At 48.2% G+C, this 16,631-nt stretch overlaps 1 protein-coding gene across 5 annotated transcripts; it reads right to left on the bottom strand.

Annotated features, from left to right (window-relative positions):
• Positions 1–181: 181 nt before the first annotated feature.
• ece2b (endothelin converting enzyme 2b) lies at positions 182–15,201 on the bottom strand. Of its 5 annotated transcripts, none has more exons than XM_048980147.1 (19): positions 14,956–15,201; positions 9,213–9,301; positions 7,621–7,763; positions 7,327–7,542; positions 6,614–6,738; positions 6,279–6,425; positions 5,833–5,898; positions 5,561–5,749; positions 5,058–5,200; positions 4,853–4,967; positions 4,552–4,662; positions 3,418–3,516; positions 2,765–2,842; positions 2,539–2,642; positions 2,262–2,372; positions 2,100–2,167; positions 1,811–2,001; positions 1,628–1,723; positions 182–1,532 (listed from the first exon to the last, which is right to left on the bottom strand). In XM_048980147.1, the coding sequence occupies exons 1-19, from the start codon at positions 14,986–14,988 to the stop codon at positions 1,356–1,358; spliced, it is 2,301 nt and encodes a 766-aa protein (XP_048836104.1). In that variant the 5' UTR covers positions 14,989–15,201; the 3' UTR covers positions 182–1,355. The 5 variants fall into 5 exon arrangements, with proteins under 5 accessions (XP_048836104.1, XP_048836106.1, XP_048836105.1 ...); XM_048980149.1 differs by lacking the exon at positions 14,956–15,201 and adding an exon at positions 14,853–14,874; XM_048980148.1 differs by lacking the exon at positions 14,956–15,201 and adding an exon at positions 11,354–11,485.
• Between the last annotated feature and the right edge of the window lie 1,430 nt (positions 15,202–16,631).

Raw genomic sequence — 16,631 nt, 5'->3', positions numbered from 1 at the left:
CTGCCCAAGATCTGGTGAGCTTCATCAGAAACCGAAGTAGGATGAAAAACCCGCTAGGTACTGACCGGCTCTCCAGGACCAGGGTTACCCACCCTTGTCCTACTTACTCCACCACACACCCATGAAGTCGTGCAGCTTAAGGCAGCAGAGAGGAAGAGCATGTGACACAATGACCAACAGGTGGATATACACACTTTATTTCTGGGTATAATCTACATTGAAATGCCTCCCAGAGCCAGTTATTACCATACAGGCAGAATCCAAAAGGATACAAAAACACACTGAAGAGCAGGAGAGAGAGAAAATAAACACACAATTCAAAGGAAGGCAGAAGCAGATCAAGAGGAGTGATGCACGCTGAGTAAGAGGAGGAATGGTGCTTACAGAGGACCCCCCTCACACACACACCCACACACGCTTGGCCTGGGAAATAAGCACTTGTCATTGGCTGGTTACTTGCTCTGTGGGCAGCAGGACAGCAAGAACGGGAAGAGAGAATGTGAGCTGGATGCGTCGACGAAGCGAAACCGGCGCCCAAGAAAGAACGTTTCAAGCTGGCCATTTAATACGTCACCGTCCGAGCCCAACTCCAAGATCTACGTAATCTGATGCCGGAGTTTCATCCTGGACACGCGCGTCAGACAGATGCCTGCAGTCACCAGGCTCCTTAGAGGCACAAGACGATCAAGGCATAATGCGAGTGCACTACTCTTTCGTGCTGAGAAACCTCCAACGCATTTGCAAATGCAAATTTTAACTCTCATGGATCACGTTACATTCGGAAGGTACTTGCAACATGGGAAATGACTAAAATATAACTTGAGTGAAATACAGCCAGCAAAATGGAGTGATATTAACAGGTAGTTTTCCCAAAGCAAATCCAGCAGGACTGAACTGGCAAGTCTCAGCTAGAAAACGTTCAGCCTCCTTAGGAAGGCAGCTCTCTACTCATCACCCACTCCTCATCTAGACAATTGCACACCGTCTTATGGGCTGGTTGACTGGCATAACTCTGTGAAAAGCATCTCTTATAAATACTAAAAACACCAGAAATGAACTTTTCTTTGGCAAAAAGCAGTGAAAATGAGAGATTCTAACAAAACAAAAAAAAAGTGGTGGGCAGTCCAGACAAGCACTTCCTGTGAGGTCACTTCCTGTGATTTCACAGTGGTTTTCCTCTGCTGCAGAAAGCAGAGGTTGTAAACAGGGCACTCAGGAGACACAGAAGCAGAAGAGGGAGGAGAGGTGACTCCATCCCCCTGAGCTGCTCCCTAAAGGAGTTCAAACACAGAAAGCCATTGTCAGAGGCAGACTCTTGAAGCCCTGGATTTGGCTGCCCTCCTCTTCCTCGTCCTCTACCACACCTCACAGCGCTGCCCGGGGTTCATGGAGGAGCCGACAGGGCAGTTGAAGTGCTCGGCGAAATCGGGGGAGTTGGAAAGCGTGCCAATGACACGAAAACGTGGAGGGCTGTGGGGGTCAGTCATGAGTCCCTCGTGGGCGCTCTCTGGGGTGCGCACTGAACACCACACCTGGGGAGAGGGGGAGAGGTTAACGGCACACACACACACAAACGATCACACCGGGGCGGGCGGCACTACACCCAGACGCATGCAAGATACCTCACCTGGGCAAATCCCACAAAGAAGAGTTGGTCATTCGTCATATCGAGGGCTGGCAGCCTCTTCTCTTCCCCATTGGACCGTACCCACGATTTATAGGCCTGTGGAGATGATCAAGTTGCCATGACGACAAGCCCCACCGGGTTCCTCAGATTGTTGCGTAGCATCTATACAACCACCCCGCTTACATGATAGGCAGCCTTCAGCCCACCATTGTCTGCCATGTTCTCTCCCAGTGTCTGCCGTCCATTGATGTGCTCCCCGTTGATGGCATACTGGGAGTACTGGTCCACCATACACTCCGTGCGGTTCTTAAAAGCTTCTACTGAACTGTTCTGCCACCAGGGACGAAGGGTTCCATCCTTGTCGTACTCCCTTCCTGCGGGCAATAGGAGCACATCCAGTGAGGTACAGTTACATCTTTACCACGCTCACCTCCTGCGGCCGATGGGGAAGAGACGTCAGTCAGTGTCTTACCCTGGTCATCAAAGGCATGGGTGAGTTCATGGCCCATTACTACCCCAATTCCCCCAAAGTTTAATGCCCTGCAGGGAGAAAGAAGAAAGTGCCAGTGGTCTGGGGCTATCAAGGCCAGGGGGCTAGAAATCGCTACAAATCAGCAGAGTGGAGGTCACTCACTTGGGATGATCCCGCGCATAAAACGGTGCCTGCAGGATTCCGGCAGGGAAGACGATCCCATTCTTCGTGGGCATGTAGTAGGCATTGACTGTAGGAGGCGTCATGCTCCACCTGAGAGGAAAGTGCAAGACCACAACCTTCCACATGACCCGAATGTTTCAGATCCTCCTCTGACTCATGGACACCCAATTCTGGAAACCAGACCCAAATTCCCATTGCAGCTTTGATGAGGAACACCTGACTGATGCAGGAGGACGACGACAGGGGAAGGACTCACTGGTCTCTGTTGGGGGGTTTGCGCAGCTGGTCAGACATCACTTTGGCAGAGAAGTTGTAAAAATTCAGTGTGTTCTGGAAGAAATTGTCCTCCGAGACTTCATACTGCAGAAGGCGACAAGGACATTTTAACCTTATGCAACAAATACAGGCGGCGAGTGCAGCATTTATACAAAGACATGGCAGTATGTAGTGTGCGTGGGATAAGCCACACCCCTTTTACTCACGCCATCGTAAACATCATCTAGCTCCTTGTTCTCCAGAATGAAGTCTGGGAATCCAATCATGTCATAGATTGCATCTGCCTGTAATTGAGGAAGAAACAGGTCAACAATCAGCAGGCCAAACAAGAACCACACAGAGCTACGTTAGTGGGAACGTCCAACAAATTCCTGTTTTAGTCATTAATTACCCTCAATGCTTTGATCTTAACGCAGAATAAAGGAGCGATTTTCAACACATGCATCGCAACAAGTTCTGAAAGTGTCACGAGGCAGAGTTGGAAACGCACGCATTTTAAAACCAGAAAGCTCCTATGCTGATCCACGATCAGGATTTCCCAGCCCCAATCCTAGAATTAACCTAAATAAACAGGTCTTGGGTCTGCAGCTGCTTAGCGCATAACTAGCGAACAGTCAACCAATCCAAGAAGCCAAACCACAGATGCTTAATTTAAAATTTCACTGGCACATTGAATCATTTGTGCGATAGGCATTGATTGGCGTAAATTGCAGAGTGCACTGTGTGCTTGATCTTAGCGTTAATTTACACCTATACTTGATAGAGGGTCGTGACCCAGCTGACTTGGTAAAAATTGGGTTGCGGTGCAAAAAATGAGAACCACTGGTATAAAGGGTGCAAGTTACACACACACACCCACCTTGTCCTTGGCCGCTTGTCGGGTGTGGGAGTCCATCCAGGAGAGCTCATCCAGGGCATCCTTGAAAGCTGTACGGATCTCATTGATCATCCCTTCAGCCTGTACAGAAGGTAAGCGCATAACGTCACAACTGGCGGAAGTACCTGCCGTTATACCCACTGGGCGGCACAAAGACCGAGTTAGCGTTTGGCTCAGACGCCTCAAAAATATTCAAAAACGGGAAAGTGCAGATGTGCAACTGATTGTGCAAATCGATTTAACAAGAAATCGGAGCTCGCTCTCTCTCTTTTACAGACTGAAACAAATAAGTTGCAATCTACAGCAAGAAGTGGATTTGCAGTTGTCGTTTCATGTCAGTTATTAGATTTTTGGGTAAAATCTCTTAAATTATATACTGTACTGATTACATATAAAACATTTAGCATCATTCATTTACATTAGTTACACAATGTTTTGCTAACATTTATTAAACATCCCTGCTGAGCCTTATATGGGGGATATTGAGATTGGGTTTATCTTGGATAGCTAACACTGTTTTCCTTATATGAGCTGTAGCAGCCAATAATGTACTACCATTAATGTAATAATGTAATACACAGGTGTGTCATTACATCAGACATTAAGGAAAAATTACGACATGGTTGAACAGACAGGCAGGCAAATGGACAGATCACTTTAAAAAGTTTTGACAAACTATATGTTGTCAGGAAACCTGATTCCTGGCCACATGTCAATGCTTATGGTCCTCTGGTGCTTTTTGAAGTTGTACAGATGCCTGTTGAGTTCAACTGCCTGCAATTTAAGCAGGTGATCATTCGTTTTGCAGTTTCCCAGACTAAAATCTGCCACGTTGCAGCATGTTCTGCCACTCAGTCCGTCTGAAGGGGCGTGTTCCAGCAGGAAGGTGTTGCCAATGCATACCCTTCATACAGACCATCATATGGCAAGGAGAGCAGGCAAACAAGCCACGCCCACACAGAAGAGAAGGTCCCCATGATAGGAGCATGTTGTTCGCAACCTGTTACATGAGGGGTCTGACTCAACTAAATTTGAATATTCTTTGCATTAACTGGATGTTTGACATCTGACGACGCAGGTGATGCCTGCAGCCTCTGCGGAGCTGCATTTACTTACAATCTGCTTGCTGTGCTTATCGAAGGTTGCCTTGACGAAGAGTGCCCCAAGGGCGAAGCCCAGAGTGTCGTCGGTGTTGCCGATGCAGGTCTGCCAGCGGGGCGTGCAGGACTGAGGAGGGGATGAGCTGAGTGAGGACAAGCACACAGCCAACGGGCACCCTCACAGACGACGCGCTCACAGGGCAGACGGGCACCCTCACAGACGACTCGCTCACAGGGCAGACGGGCACCCTCACAGACGACTCGCTCACACAGCCACCGGGCACCCTCACAGACTCGCTCACAGGGCAGACGCGCACCTTCTTCGTCCCGTAGAGACTCTCAAGCAGCTTATCCTGGGCGTTCTCAAAGCGCTGGTCTAGGCTGGACACTCCCTTCTGAACCAGGTTCCATATCATGTAGTTGTTGAGCAGGCTGGGGGGGGGGGGGGGGGGGGGGGAGGGGGTGTAAAAAGTCTCACACAAGAAGCACAGAGATGCAGCAGCAGATCTAAAGCCACCTCACCTGTGACTCGTCTTGTTGATGAGGTCGGACACCTGCTGAAGGTACTCCTTGGCGTAGATGACTACAGGCTCAGTCTCATTAAGCTCCAGCGGGGACAGTGCTGCCGACAGGTAGTCGAGCCATTCGATTGCAGGGGCCAGGGTCTGGGGGAGGGTTCAAAGGTCACATGTGTGCAGACACATGGAAATACACACCTGACCTACAGGAAGCTTAATCCCCCCCCCTCCCAGAACCAACCAGTGTCTCAATCTGTCACCACAAGAGTGGAAAAAACCTGTTCTTGAGCAAGCTTGGGGAAATGGTAATAAAGGCCGACCAGAAACGGAAGTCTTAGTGCATGAATTCAGCTGGAAAATAAATAGTGTAGGAGGTTTGAGGATGAGAGGGATAGAGAGCAGAACAGCTACAGGCTTTCCACAGGATGCCCTGAGATACAGCTGATGGAGATGAAGGTCACCCTGCAGACAGGCTTTAAGCTCTATAGACGTCGCACGCAGGTGCACCTGCAGGTCAGCGATTGTCAGCTTGTGGTAGATCTTCTCTTCATCACGACGCTCATCCTGAGGGACAGTGATGTTTGCGATGGCAGTCTCCAATTCCAGGATCTGCTGCATCTGGGCCTGGGTGGAGTTCCGGTCACCACCCAACAGGCAGCCCAGCTCCACCATGTAGTCCAGGTATGCTTTCAGTACCTGAGCAGCACATGCAAACAATGACAAAACATATGTGCACACAGATATAGGAATGTGTGCCCATACACAAACACACAACTCACCTTCTCATTGGCTGTCTTGTTCAGGTAATAGTCACGGGACGGCAGGAAGAGCCCCGATTGGTCCACCTGAAAGGTTATACATGGCTCCATTTAATTAACAGCTGGATGACTACTCATCTTATGACTACTTCCCCAAATCTACCTACAAGCTGAGGCTCATCCATGCTTACGACAGGCTGGATCAAAAGAATGGATAACAGAGCCCCCAGAAAGTACTGGTCCAAAAGACTGAGAACAGCACAATGATGCTACATGATAATAGAACAACCACACCCTCATCATTAACATTCATTTGGCCCCAACAAGGGGTTCGTTTCCCAGAAGCGCCCAATATAATTGGGACCATTTAGTCACATAGTTCCAACTAACCATGATTGCAGTTACACTTTTGGAGAACATACACAAGGACGGCAACCCAGTTTGTCATCGTTGTAGGTCGACCTGACCTGGATCACATTACTGTTGGAGTTTTTGGGATCCACACTGACTCCGACGCTGAAGAAGGGCTGGGCCCTGTATGGGCCAGACACAGTCTTCAGAACCTCCATGAAGTTGTCTTTGTCCCAAGGGCCAGAGATGTTCCAGCCACCTATCTGCACGGGGCCCAGATGAAGACGTCACCAGGTGTCCCCAAACCCCACAATGCACTTCCCTCCAAACGGAAAAATCTGACGAGTCTGCATGACTGTCACCCATGTGGTCAAAACAGCATATCCATGCTGAAGGTCAACAGTACACATTGAAAGAAGGGCAGCCATGATGCACACGACACACAACCCACCCTGCTGATGAGATCAATCAGAGGCTGAGCCCCCAGCTCCTGGATACGCTGCTCATTCAGGCATGACAGATAGTATTGACGAGTCTTTCTCTCAGCCTCACTGCTCGAGTTGAACGTGCCGTTCTCTTTTTTTTTTTTTTGGGGGGGGGGGGGGGGGGGGGGGAGGAAAGGACAGTGTCACATAGGGCAATACATCTAATTTATAGGAAGATGCACAATCGGCATCAAACAGTCAGCACAAATCACCAAACCAACACCCCTTGCCAAGCTGCAATCATTTCTTACATATCTGTATATTTATTACAAAAAGGAAAAAGGTACCACATGTGCCCAGCACACATGAGCCCAGAGGGACAGTTCACACGTAGAAAAACTGCCTATTACAATAGCTACTGGTCTGCTTTACAAGTTTTCCCACTCAGCTCCCTCTGCTGGTAGAATGTATTATAGCAGGTTCCTTGAGGGCAAAAACAGCAGTATGGATAACGGATTACAGCGCTGCCTTCCCACGCGGGGGAACCGTCCTATCAGAAAGGCAAGCCAGAAGTCGCATAATACAATGCTTCTTGCCTACTGACTTATGTAACGGCAACAATGACACTGAAGTACTGCCAACCAAACGCAGGATTCGAGCTTCACATCTAACGTCAGGGGTGCAGATTTGTTTTTAAGGGCAATGCGGCAACTCCAGCAGCACCACCGCAGTCACCCACCCAGCAAGTGCTTCAGCACGGCCTGGTTCTGGTCCCAGATACTGTTGAAGGTACTCCAGCGTGACCTTCCGTCGGGCAGAGGATTCTTGCGGATCCAGCCCCCACAAGCATACCGATAGAAGTCCTGGCAAGGATCGACCTGCCGGTCGAGGGCTTCCGCGATCTTACTGGCCACGATTACGCAGGCTTCGGACAGGCACAGGGTGCGGCTGGGCTCTGCGGGACAAGGGCAATACGGTTACTTTCCACTCCGGCGGCCGTCAGACGCGAGAGCGGCCCGTGGCAGACGCTCACCTGTGCTGTACTGGAGCCCTAGGGCTACCACACAGCCAAAAAGGGCTAAAGCAGCCACCAGCAACGAACCCAACAGAATCACCTCCAGCTGCGTCCTCCGGCCCAGTGGACCCAGGAACTGGACCCCCCCTTTCCTGAACCCCCACCTGTTGTGGAAGGAAGCAAAGTTTCACATATTCTTCTGCATATCACATAGCAGCCTGACCACCAGTTTTCTCAATCTATTATTATCTAGCCTTGGCCATGCACCATGGGCTCATTTTCATTTGCAGACGCACTTGCTCTCACCTATACAGATAGCAAGTTGGGGGAGGCATAAAGAGAACTTCTACGCGGAGATCAATAAATTAATGATCCCCCCCCCTTTCAGTGTGCAAAACTGCCGGTCGCCATTTCGCCATGACTGGCTGTACAAACCCCATGTTCACATACTACTTTACTATTTAACTCCTGCCTCCGCGGTTTAGTTTATTCTGATGAACGTGATGAAAGAGGAGGATTCCGCGAGCAAAAGCAACTTTCAAGCTCATCCAGCCGTGGTTGATGAGGCATCTGGCATGATTTGGGCTAATGCTTGAATACACTCGCTGACACACATACACTGTTACATTGGTACAGAGTTACCAAGCACCTACAAATGGCTTATTAGACAATCATTCTATAGAACAGTTTGCCTTCTCTACGATGTATTACATTTTCCGAGCCCAAGTATACGGCGATTACGCAATTACGTGAGGCATTGCTTTATTCCAACAGAATATTACAGGACAACATTGGCAGATTATATATATATTTTAAAAAAAACGTGTACAAAAACGAAGATAAAATTACAATGATTTGCAACTCATTTAGTGCAACTGTTAACTTTCTCTTAACAAAACTCTACTTGCAGCAAGCAAATTGGGGTTTACTCCGCTGTGTTACGAGCAGATGACACAGTTTGAAGAGCAGATATCCAATTAACTTAATTTAGGGAGCTCTTTACAGACCGTCTTTACGTTAAATCAAACGGCATACATCGGAGGATTAACCAGGATATTAAGTTCACCAGCGACCTTGCTGTTAAAGAGCGAAAACGGAGAAAATGCAAAGTGCAAAACAAATACTCTAAGCTTAAGGAATATTTCGTTCAACTGAATAAGAGTAAGTTCTTACCAACATTATGGATGAGGCTTATTTCAGAGACCAGTTCGGAGGCGCCGACGCTTCCCGACTAAGCTGTTAATTAACGATTTTGAACCAGAGAGCGTAATTAAGGGGGGAGGGTCTGCGATCAGGACTGAAGATGATAATGTTGATTTATAAGGTTTGATTAGGGGGTTAAAGTTTGTCAGAAGAAATCAGAATCCAAGGTTGACAATATCTTTCTTTCGTTTAATGCACAGACCGACTTACTATATTTAAGAACGTAATTGGACTCTCCAGCAAGCAAAAAAGCCACAGTAAGAAATACGAGAAGTTGACACTGCCTCTAATTAGTTTAGACAACTGATAACCACAGATTGCGGATACGGGATCTTGTATTCAGGACTTTATTTCACTGTCTGTGTTCATGATCGGTGTGGATTGTGTATGTGCAGATTGTAACACTGACCTCCACGCAGTCTGGAGAGATTGCCCCATCAGTCGGGAAATCTGCAACGTCGTCTTCCTCAAACGTTGCTCGTTTGTAGTTTGACATCTGCAGAGTGAAGGGGAGAGTGAACAGGATAACATGGAGAGGGAGGAGCGGAGAGAAGCATAGAAGGTACAACCTTCAGCAAGGCGCAGCCTGCAAATGCACACCGTGCTGTACTGACCAGTATCTGGACTATCCTGCCATAACATTTCAGCCTCAGTGTGCAGTTGCTGTATTACTTAAGGGACGATAACTGAGGAAGAGGAGGAGTGTAAGCTGTGACGCATTCAGGCGGCTGGTCGGACTGGCCTGGAGCCCAGAAACACCCCAGGCTCGTTGGGGGACACCCATGTGTCAAAGATAGCCAGCCACTGTCCTGTGAGCTGCCCTGGGCAGAGGTATCCCAGAATGCATCTGGGCCCTCGTGGGACTTCCCAGATTATCATGCTTGTTCCAGCAGACTACACACAAGCATGCTTTAATAGCAGCTCTGCCACACTGACAATAACCCAAGATGCTGGTAAGGGTGTGACCGCGCTGTGTCTGTAAGTCCCTCTGCAGGGTGACGAGAGGAAGGGAGCGGTTTTCCCGACAGCTGAAACTCTCCCTGCGTGGAATGTGTCTGTTTGAAATGCTTTCCTGCTGAGTGTTATTGGAAGGAAACAGCATTTTGTGTTCTGCCTGGCATGGGGAGACGAAACCCCGATCCCCAAGCTGACGGCGACGCTCTGAGGAGGGATGTGTGTGGCAGACGTGCGCATTTCCTTTCACACACAGTCCCGGCACACAAGCATCTCCACACGCGTGATAATGCAGCAAAGCTTTTAGTGGACTTGGTGTTCTGGACGTCAGTCATCTCACAGGTATTCTAGTCCATCACAGATCATAAAATGAAACGGAACATTTGTGGGAAAACTTAAGTCTAACCCCAGAGGAGGAAGGGGCAGGAAATCATAATAAAAATAATAGGTACTTTATTGATCCCTGTGGGGGAATACTTTTTATGCTCCCCCCCCCCCCCCCCAACTTGCTCTCTGTAGGTGAGAGCAAGCTGGCTGTGAAGGGCAGCCACCCACAGCAGCACCCAGGGAGCTGGGGGGTTATGAGTCTTGCTCAATGACCCACAAATACGCTGAAACCAGGCTCGAACCAGCAACCTTCAGATCACAGACACAGGCTTGGCTCACTGAGCCTCCTGCTACCCCCACAGTTACACTGTCATTACATTGCTGTCACAGATTCTTTTTGAAATACAGGAAAAAAAAGCTTAAATAACATTTTTGTGCAAGAGGTGTTTTCCTTTCCACACCGTCGGTGAACAATGTTCCAGGACATTGTGGTTGTCCATTATACACTCTGTCTGCAGTTGTACAAAAGTGGACATGTAACATGTACCATGAAACCGGAAAGATTCTGAAGGGTGTTTGTTGAGGATGAATTATGGAAAAGAGTGGTCAGTGAATCTGGCAAAATACAGATCCACTGCTAAATGGAAGCTCTGCGCTTCTTTCAGTCAGACCTATCTCTGATCAGTAAACAAAAGTCTCCCACTGGAGATATTTACTGATCTGAGATCATGCGTCGCAGCCCTGATCTCTTCAGACATGCGGCACACTCGCGGGGTCCCACAAATGCACATCTACACACCTACATTTAACGAAATACACTGATCGCCTCCGAAGTGCTTGGACTGGAGCAGCATTTCAGTTACTCCCAAAGCAAGACATAATATTACAGAAATGGATCCATTAAACAACAGACAAATGCAATTGTTTAGCTGTGAGAATAACTAATAATGAACTAAGAATACGACACACGCTTGACCTTGAGAGCTGCTGATAGGCAGGTTGGATATTACTCACCTACCTTAAAGACCTACACATTGGCTTAGATATCGGGCTTCCCTCTCCATGTGCTACAGTCGTCGGGCAGTGACTGTAAACAATGAGGGAGGTTCACTGCACATCACAGAGAAGGAAGAACAGAAGTAGCTGCAAAGAACAGGGCTCCCCTACACCACCCTCTGAGAGATAGTGGGGAGTCCATAGGGACAGTAAGTGGACAGGATAGAGGGCAACAGACAAAGCGCACGGCTACTGAGGGACGAGAACTTACAGGCGCAAAGGAGAGTGGAGGCACAGCAACAGTGAAATGGACTGCAAGAAGGATGGAGCTGCTTGGACGTGGTAGAGTCTACTCCTTTAAAGACCACATACTCAACCCTGTATGTTATAATAGGGGAGGAGGGGCACACTTGTGAGTGTTTTACAATACAGACCAGAAGAGGAAACACCCAACCCTCTTCCCTGTTCCTTAGAGAAAATGAGAGCAAGAGAGAGAGAGCGAGAGGGAAGGCAAAGGAGGGAAGAAGGGGTCACCGTTTATTTAAAACAGCAATAACCTTTGGCCACAAATTCAGAGTGTGCAATGACGTCAGTAAAAGCTTCGAATGAAATCATATTTTTCACTCATGCAGCAATATAACACTGCCATCTTCAGGTCTGTGATTAAAGAGAGCCGCAGTCAAGGTGAACAAAACGATGCCGTTCCACTGCAGAAGGATCTTACCCGTAAAAACATGCAGGCAATAATAAATGTGGAGTTTCAAGGGTAGCCACTAGGGGGCATCCTCCCTTGCCAAATGCTACGCAACATGAAGAGAACGTTCTATTCTCTGTTGGAGTGATGTTCTAGCCACTAGAACGGATAAACGAGAGAGTGGCCGGCTGTGAATGACCAGGCCTGCTGTCCCTTCATCATCAGAGTGACAAACTGCTGTACAGACAGCTCTTTACATGAGGACGATTGTGGAAGATATTCTCAAAGTGTGTGTGTGTGTGTGTGTGTGTGTGTGTGTGCAGTCCTCGTTTGAGATTATCAATCTGTGTGTGACAGAGAATGTTCTCTGAAGGTGACAGAAATGACATCACTGAGCTCAGAACAAAGTGCTCATTAATAGTCTCTCCCTCTCCCTCCTCCCATAGCAACCCCCCCCCCCCCCCCCGACTTACGTCATAAATAAGCAAAACTGCAGAGTGAGAGAGAGCTGTCTGGGATGGGCTCCAGGCCCCCCCAGCAAACCTGACCGGGGTGAGATGGAGGAAGGATGTGCAGAGGATGAGAGGGTGAGGGTGAGAGACGCCAAGGAAATAGACGGGAGGAGGCGTGGGAGCGCAGGGAGGAGGCGTGGGAGTGCAGGGAGGAGGCGTGGGACAGGAGGGAAAAGGAGTGGAACAGGAGGGAGGGGGGCGCCTGAGAGAAGGCGGGGGGGGGGTGTGGAGGAGCCAGGGGGACACGGGAAGAAAGGGCAGGGGGGAGAAGCGGAGGAAGACTGAAGATGAAGAACAGAGGGGGTCTGAATGTTCTGAAAAGGAGATGCCAGAAAACTGCGATGAGACAGGTGAAGAGAATAATCGAAATAGGCTTGATTATTAATAATCAGAAATAAGCATTGTTATGTGTGCTGCACACTCCTTACACATTCATGCGGCTCATTCTCTAATGCGCCTGGCACAAAAGTTGCCCTCCCTCTATCCTGTATCCTCCCAGCAAAGCAGATCGCCCGGCTGTGGGCTCCTTCCGGCCTGCTTTCTCAAATCGCCATTTCTCCTAACAAGGTGAGCAAATCTTTGGAAACAAATCGACTGTTACAAACAGATATACCAACAAGCCGACACGAACGCGACACCTGCTGAACTTTGCCTCCCGTCGTTCGGTCCGCCTCTCGCGCTACTCCTCTGTCCCTCTTTCTCCTCCGCTCCATCCTTTCCTCCCATCTCCCTCTCTCCTCCGCCTCCTGGCCACTGCAGTGCGGAGTTGGCAGAATGTTAAAGACCCGAAAGACGTGGGGTCAGGGGCACCGAGCAGATCCCCGCTGGAGTGCCGTTGGCGGCTACGTGCTGGACAGGCCCGGCCAGCTGCCAGCTGCTTGTGTCTGTCACAGATTCTGTCACTCGCCCCGTCTCACTGCAGTGACACAGCTGCACCTCGTCCTGAGTTTCTCCTCGTGGATCTCGCAGGTCATGCCACCTCGTGTTGAGGCAGCACCCAAACTTCAGGAGAGGTCCAGACAGTCGCCATACGGAGCAGAGTCTGCATTTACTCACACTGCAACCATCTACTCACGACATTCAGTTAACACACCATTAGAGGACATTCTAGGGACTCTGGGGGCCCTAGACAAAACACTCCATGGGCCCCCCTCTCCTGACATGGCAAAATGAATTACCTTTATTTTACTGTGAAGTGTAAATGAATAATGTCAGCAAAGAGAATGTAATAAACACAAGACCTTTATTTTCACTTTTGTGAAAGCAGAATACACCGATTTGTTGCTATAATGTGCTATGTGATCGACCGCCCTTGGGGGGCGCCCTCCCAGCTGGTGCCCCAGGCCATTGCCTGCCCTGCCTGTCCTGTTGCTGTGCTTATGCACACCATAATATGCTTGACCAAAACACAGGTTTAGAACAACGTCATACCATCACTCATAGCAGATTATTAAATATTAGAATGACATTAATAAAAGGCCAACATAAATAGCAGGCAGACTGCAGGGCTGCTCACTAGGGGGCTTCGATGCAACAGAAAGCTTTTTATCACAATGCCATAATTATCTTTCCTGGTAAATTCACCACATAGCTGATCATGAACCCTGGTCTGTTCCTGCTTATCCTGAAAAACTGATGACAAAAGTCCAGTCTTCCCAGTGCATGAGTGAAATGACAGCTTAGTCCATTTAAAGGGAGACTATCAGCGTCAACGGACATGTGTCGTCCCCCCCCCCCCCCCCCCCCCCGCCCAGGCGTTACCATGGAAACCCCATGCTCCAGAACGATGACTGCTTCAGCCTATGTTACTACGCAGCAGAAACACGACGCTGTGATGGAGGTACCGATACAAATAATATTAAAGAATAAAAGACCTGGGGGAGCTTTACGACACCCCACCCAAATTTAATGCAAATATGGATGACCGAGTACACAGAAATCCTACAGGACGCATGAATCGCAATACATGCAAATGCCGCTGAAAACAGATGAAAAAACGGGCTAGTACGACGCGAAGATGCTCATTCGGACAGAGAAAAAAATGTCCATGTTAGACTGCGGCTAATTTAACTGTGTATTAAGCAACTCATCATTAACAATCGTTTATGAAATATTAACTTTGTAATGTATAAAGAAAACTAATACCACAGACTACAGGTTTATAACACATCAGATACGAACCTATTTTCACAATGATTAGGAAAATGGCCACATATGAGTGTGTGTGAGTATATATATATGTACGCACGCGTATGTGTGTGTGTTCGATTGTTATGTTTGTGGTTATTTTCATCTGAATTAAGTTCCGTTTTTTTTTTTTTTAACAAAAACCCTTAGGACGTCACATTAGTCACATTCAAATGCTCAAGATGAAATGATAAAATACCTGCATGATCCCACGAGCCAGGTTAGTTGTAGCTTATGCATTTAAATAAAAAATATTTTTTAAGCGCAACACGTTTCACTAACACGCAGAAAAGGCCGTTTACCCCCCCCCAGAAAAAATAACAGACGGTAACAAAACCTTGCAAAACAGCTACGTGGGCAGCACGTTTACAGCTAACCTGTCATCTCCTTGTCTCCAGCGTCATGCACGCGGGGAGCAGGCAGGACCCCCATGTCACCCCGGAGCGATGCGGACCCCATCTCATCCCGGGATGATCTCACCTCGTTCCGCAGGTCCTGCAGCGCCACGCTCATCGTGCGCCCGGCTCCGGTCACTGTACGGCCGCCGGAGTCTCCTCCGCCTCATCAGCAGCGATCAGATGCCTCATTCTGCTCCTTCAAGCAGAGCGAGCGAAAAGCGACCATTAAAGAGAAGCGCAAAACGAGGCAGTGGACAGACCTCCGTGCGTCTGCTCGCCTGGCGTCAGGTGTGGACACGTTGGGGGAGGGGGCATCGGCAGATGCATTGTGTTTGACGGGATGGGCTACATCAGGAAACATTAGTGGGCTAGTCGCAAAGCAAAAGGACGCCTGGTTTCGAGTAAACAATGTGTATATGACACTGAATAACACGCACGGTTCCTTTAGAGAGTACTTTCGGTTTATTTTCAAGTGTAATTAAAAATATTATAATATTTAAATTTGAAAAACGACTTTTCATGATGAGGTTTAGAAGCTCTGAGATTATTTTTTTTTTTGCCAAATTCAAATAACTGATACTTAACCTTGACTGAGGTGCGTGTGGAAATCTTGCTTCTTCTTGCATCGTTTATAATATAATATAATATAATATAATATAATATAATATAATATAATATAATATAATATAATAGGGCCAGTCAATTCTTTACGCAACAAAGGCGAACGCCTAGAGCGCCATCTTCTGAGGGGCCGCTGAACTACCGATCGGCTGCCAAAGTGAAACTGGGCGGTGATGTTTGCCGGCGCCCCAGCGGTTAAATTTGCCTAGGGCTCTACATCGGCTTCGACTGTAATATAATATAATGACACAAGTAAATATGTTCAAGACACAGATGTACTGACAGATGTTTTTTCAGGAAACGTACACACTGATCGATTTTCAGCTGAGACACGGACACGCGGACTAGCACGGACGTCAGCTATCGGGAGGTTGTGCTCTTGGCGTAAAAGTCCAGTATGTATGCCTGGCTGACAGTAGTGCAGTCTGTGTTGTATAAATGTCAAAATTGCATCGTTTGTGTGATTCATACTTTATTTGCACTTAATAAACAAAGAGCAGCAGCAGCAGCAGCACTGAGTGACGCCACAAACTGTGTACAGACACCAAGTGGCATCAAAATGGAGACTAAGCAGACGCGGACCCTCGGGGAACGTGTGGCAGTTCCCTGGCTGACCCCCTCTCAGCCAAATGCCCTACAGCCCCCCCCACCAACTGCCAGCTAATGAAAATACTCTATGGTCCGGGGAGACTCAGGGCTGTGCAACAAACAAAGCAAAAGAACACAAATGTCTGAAAGACCAAAAACAAACAATGGACCTAGACTGGGTATCAATCATAGGAAGGCGGGGGGGAGGGGCAGCAATAGGTGACATCATTAGCTAAATCCTTGTAAATGTTTATATTCTGTTATCATATAAGCAGAGCTGTATTTGAAGACTATATTCCACCACTATCACTCCACTCTTATACATGCAGTAGTTTTCAGGAGGTTTATTCTCTTTTTTAATTTACCATGAGACGCCTACCTCAATTTTTCATACCGAAGAAGCAAAGAGGATGTCAGCAGACAGCCAGCATGTGACACAGTGATCATGAGCAGGAAGGTTCAGGAGCAGGAAGGTTCAGGAGCAGGAAGGTTCAGGAGCAGTAAGGTCCAGGAGCAGGAAGGTTCAGGAGCAGTAAGGTCCAGGAGCAG

This window comes from Brienomyrus brachyistius, chromosome 17 (genome assembly GCF_023856365.1).
Source record: "Brienomyrus brachyistius isolate T26 chromosome 17, BBRACH_0.4, whole genome shotgun sequence".
NCBI lineage: Eukaryota > Metazoa > Chordata > Actinopteri > Osteoglossiformes > Mormyridae > Brienomyrus > Brienomyrus brachyistius.
This window is presented reverse-complemented; position numbering and strand designations above follow the sequence as displayed.

Bases quoted from the DNA above. Each gene is read 5' to 3' on its own strand.
- ece2b (XM_048980147.1), bottom strand. From the start codon at position 14,988: ATGAGCGTGGCGCTGCAGGACCTGCGGAACGAG. The intron at 2,643-2,764 runs GTGAGTAAAAGG...CGCCTTCTGCAG, and splicing joins TAGATGATGTTTACGATGGC to TATGAAGTCTCGGAGGACAA. The intron at 1,724-1,810 runs GTAAGCGGGGTG...TCATCTCCACAG, and splicing joins GGCTGAAGGCTGCCTATCAT to GCCTATAAATCGTGGGTACG.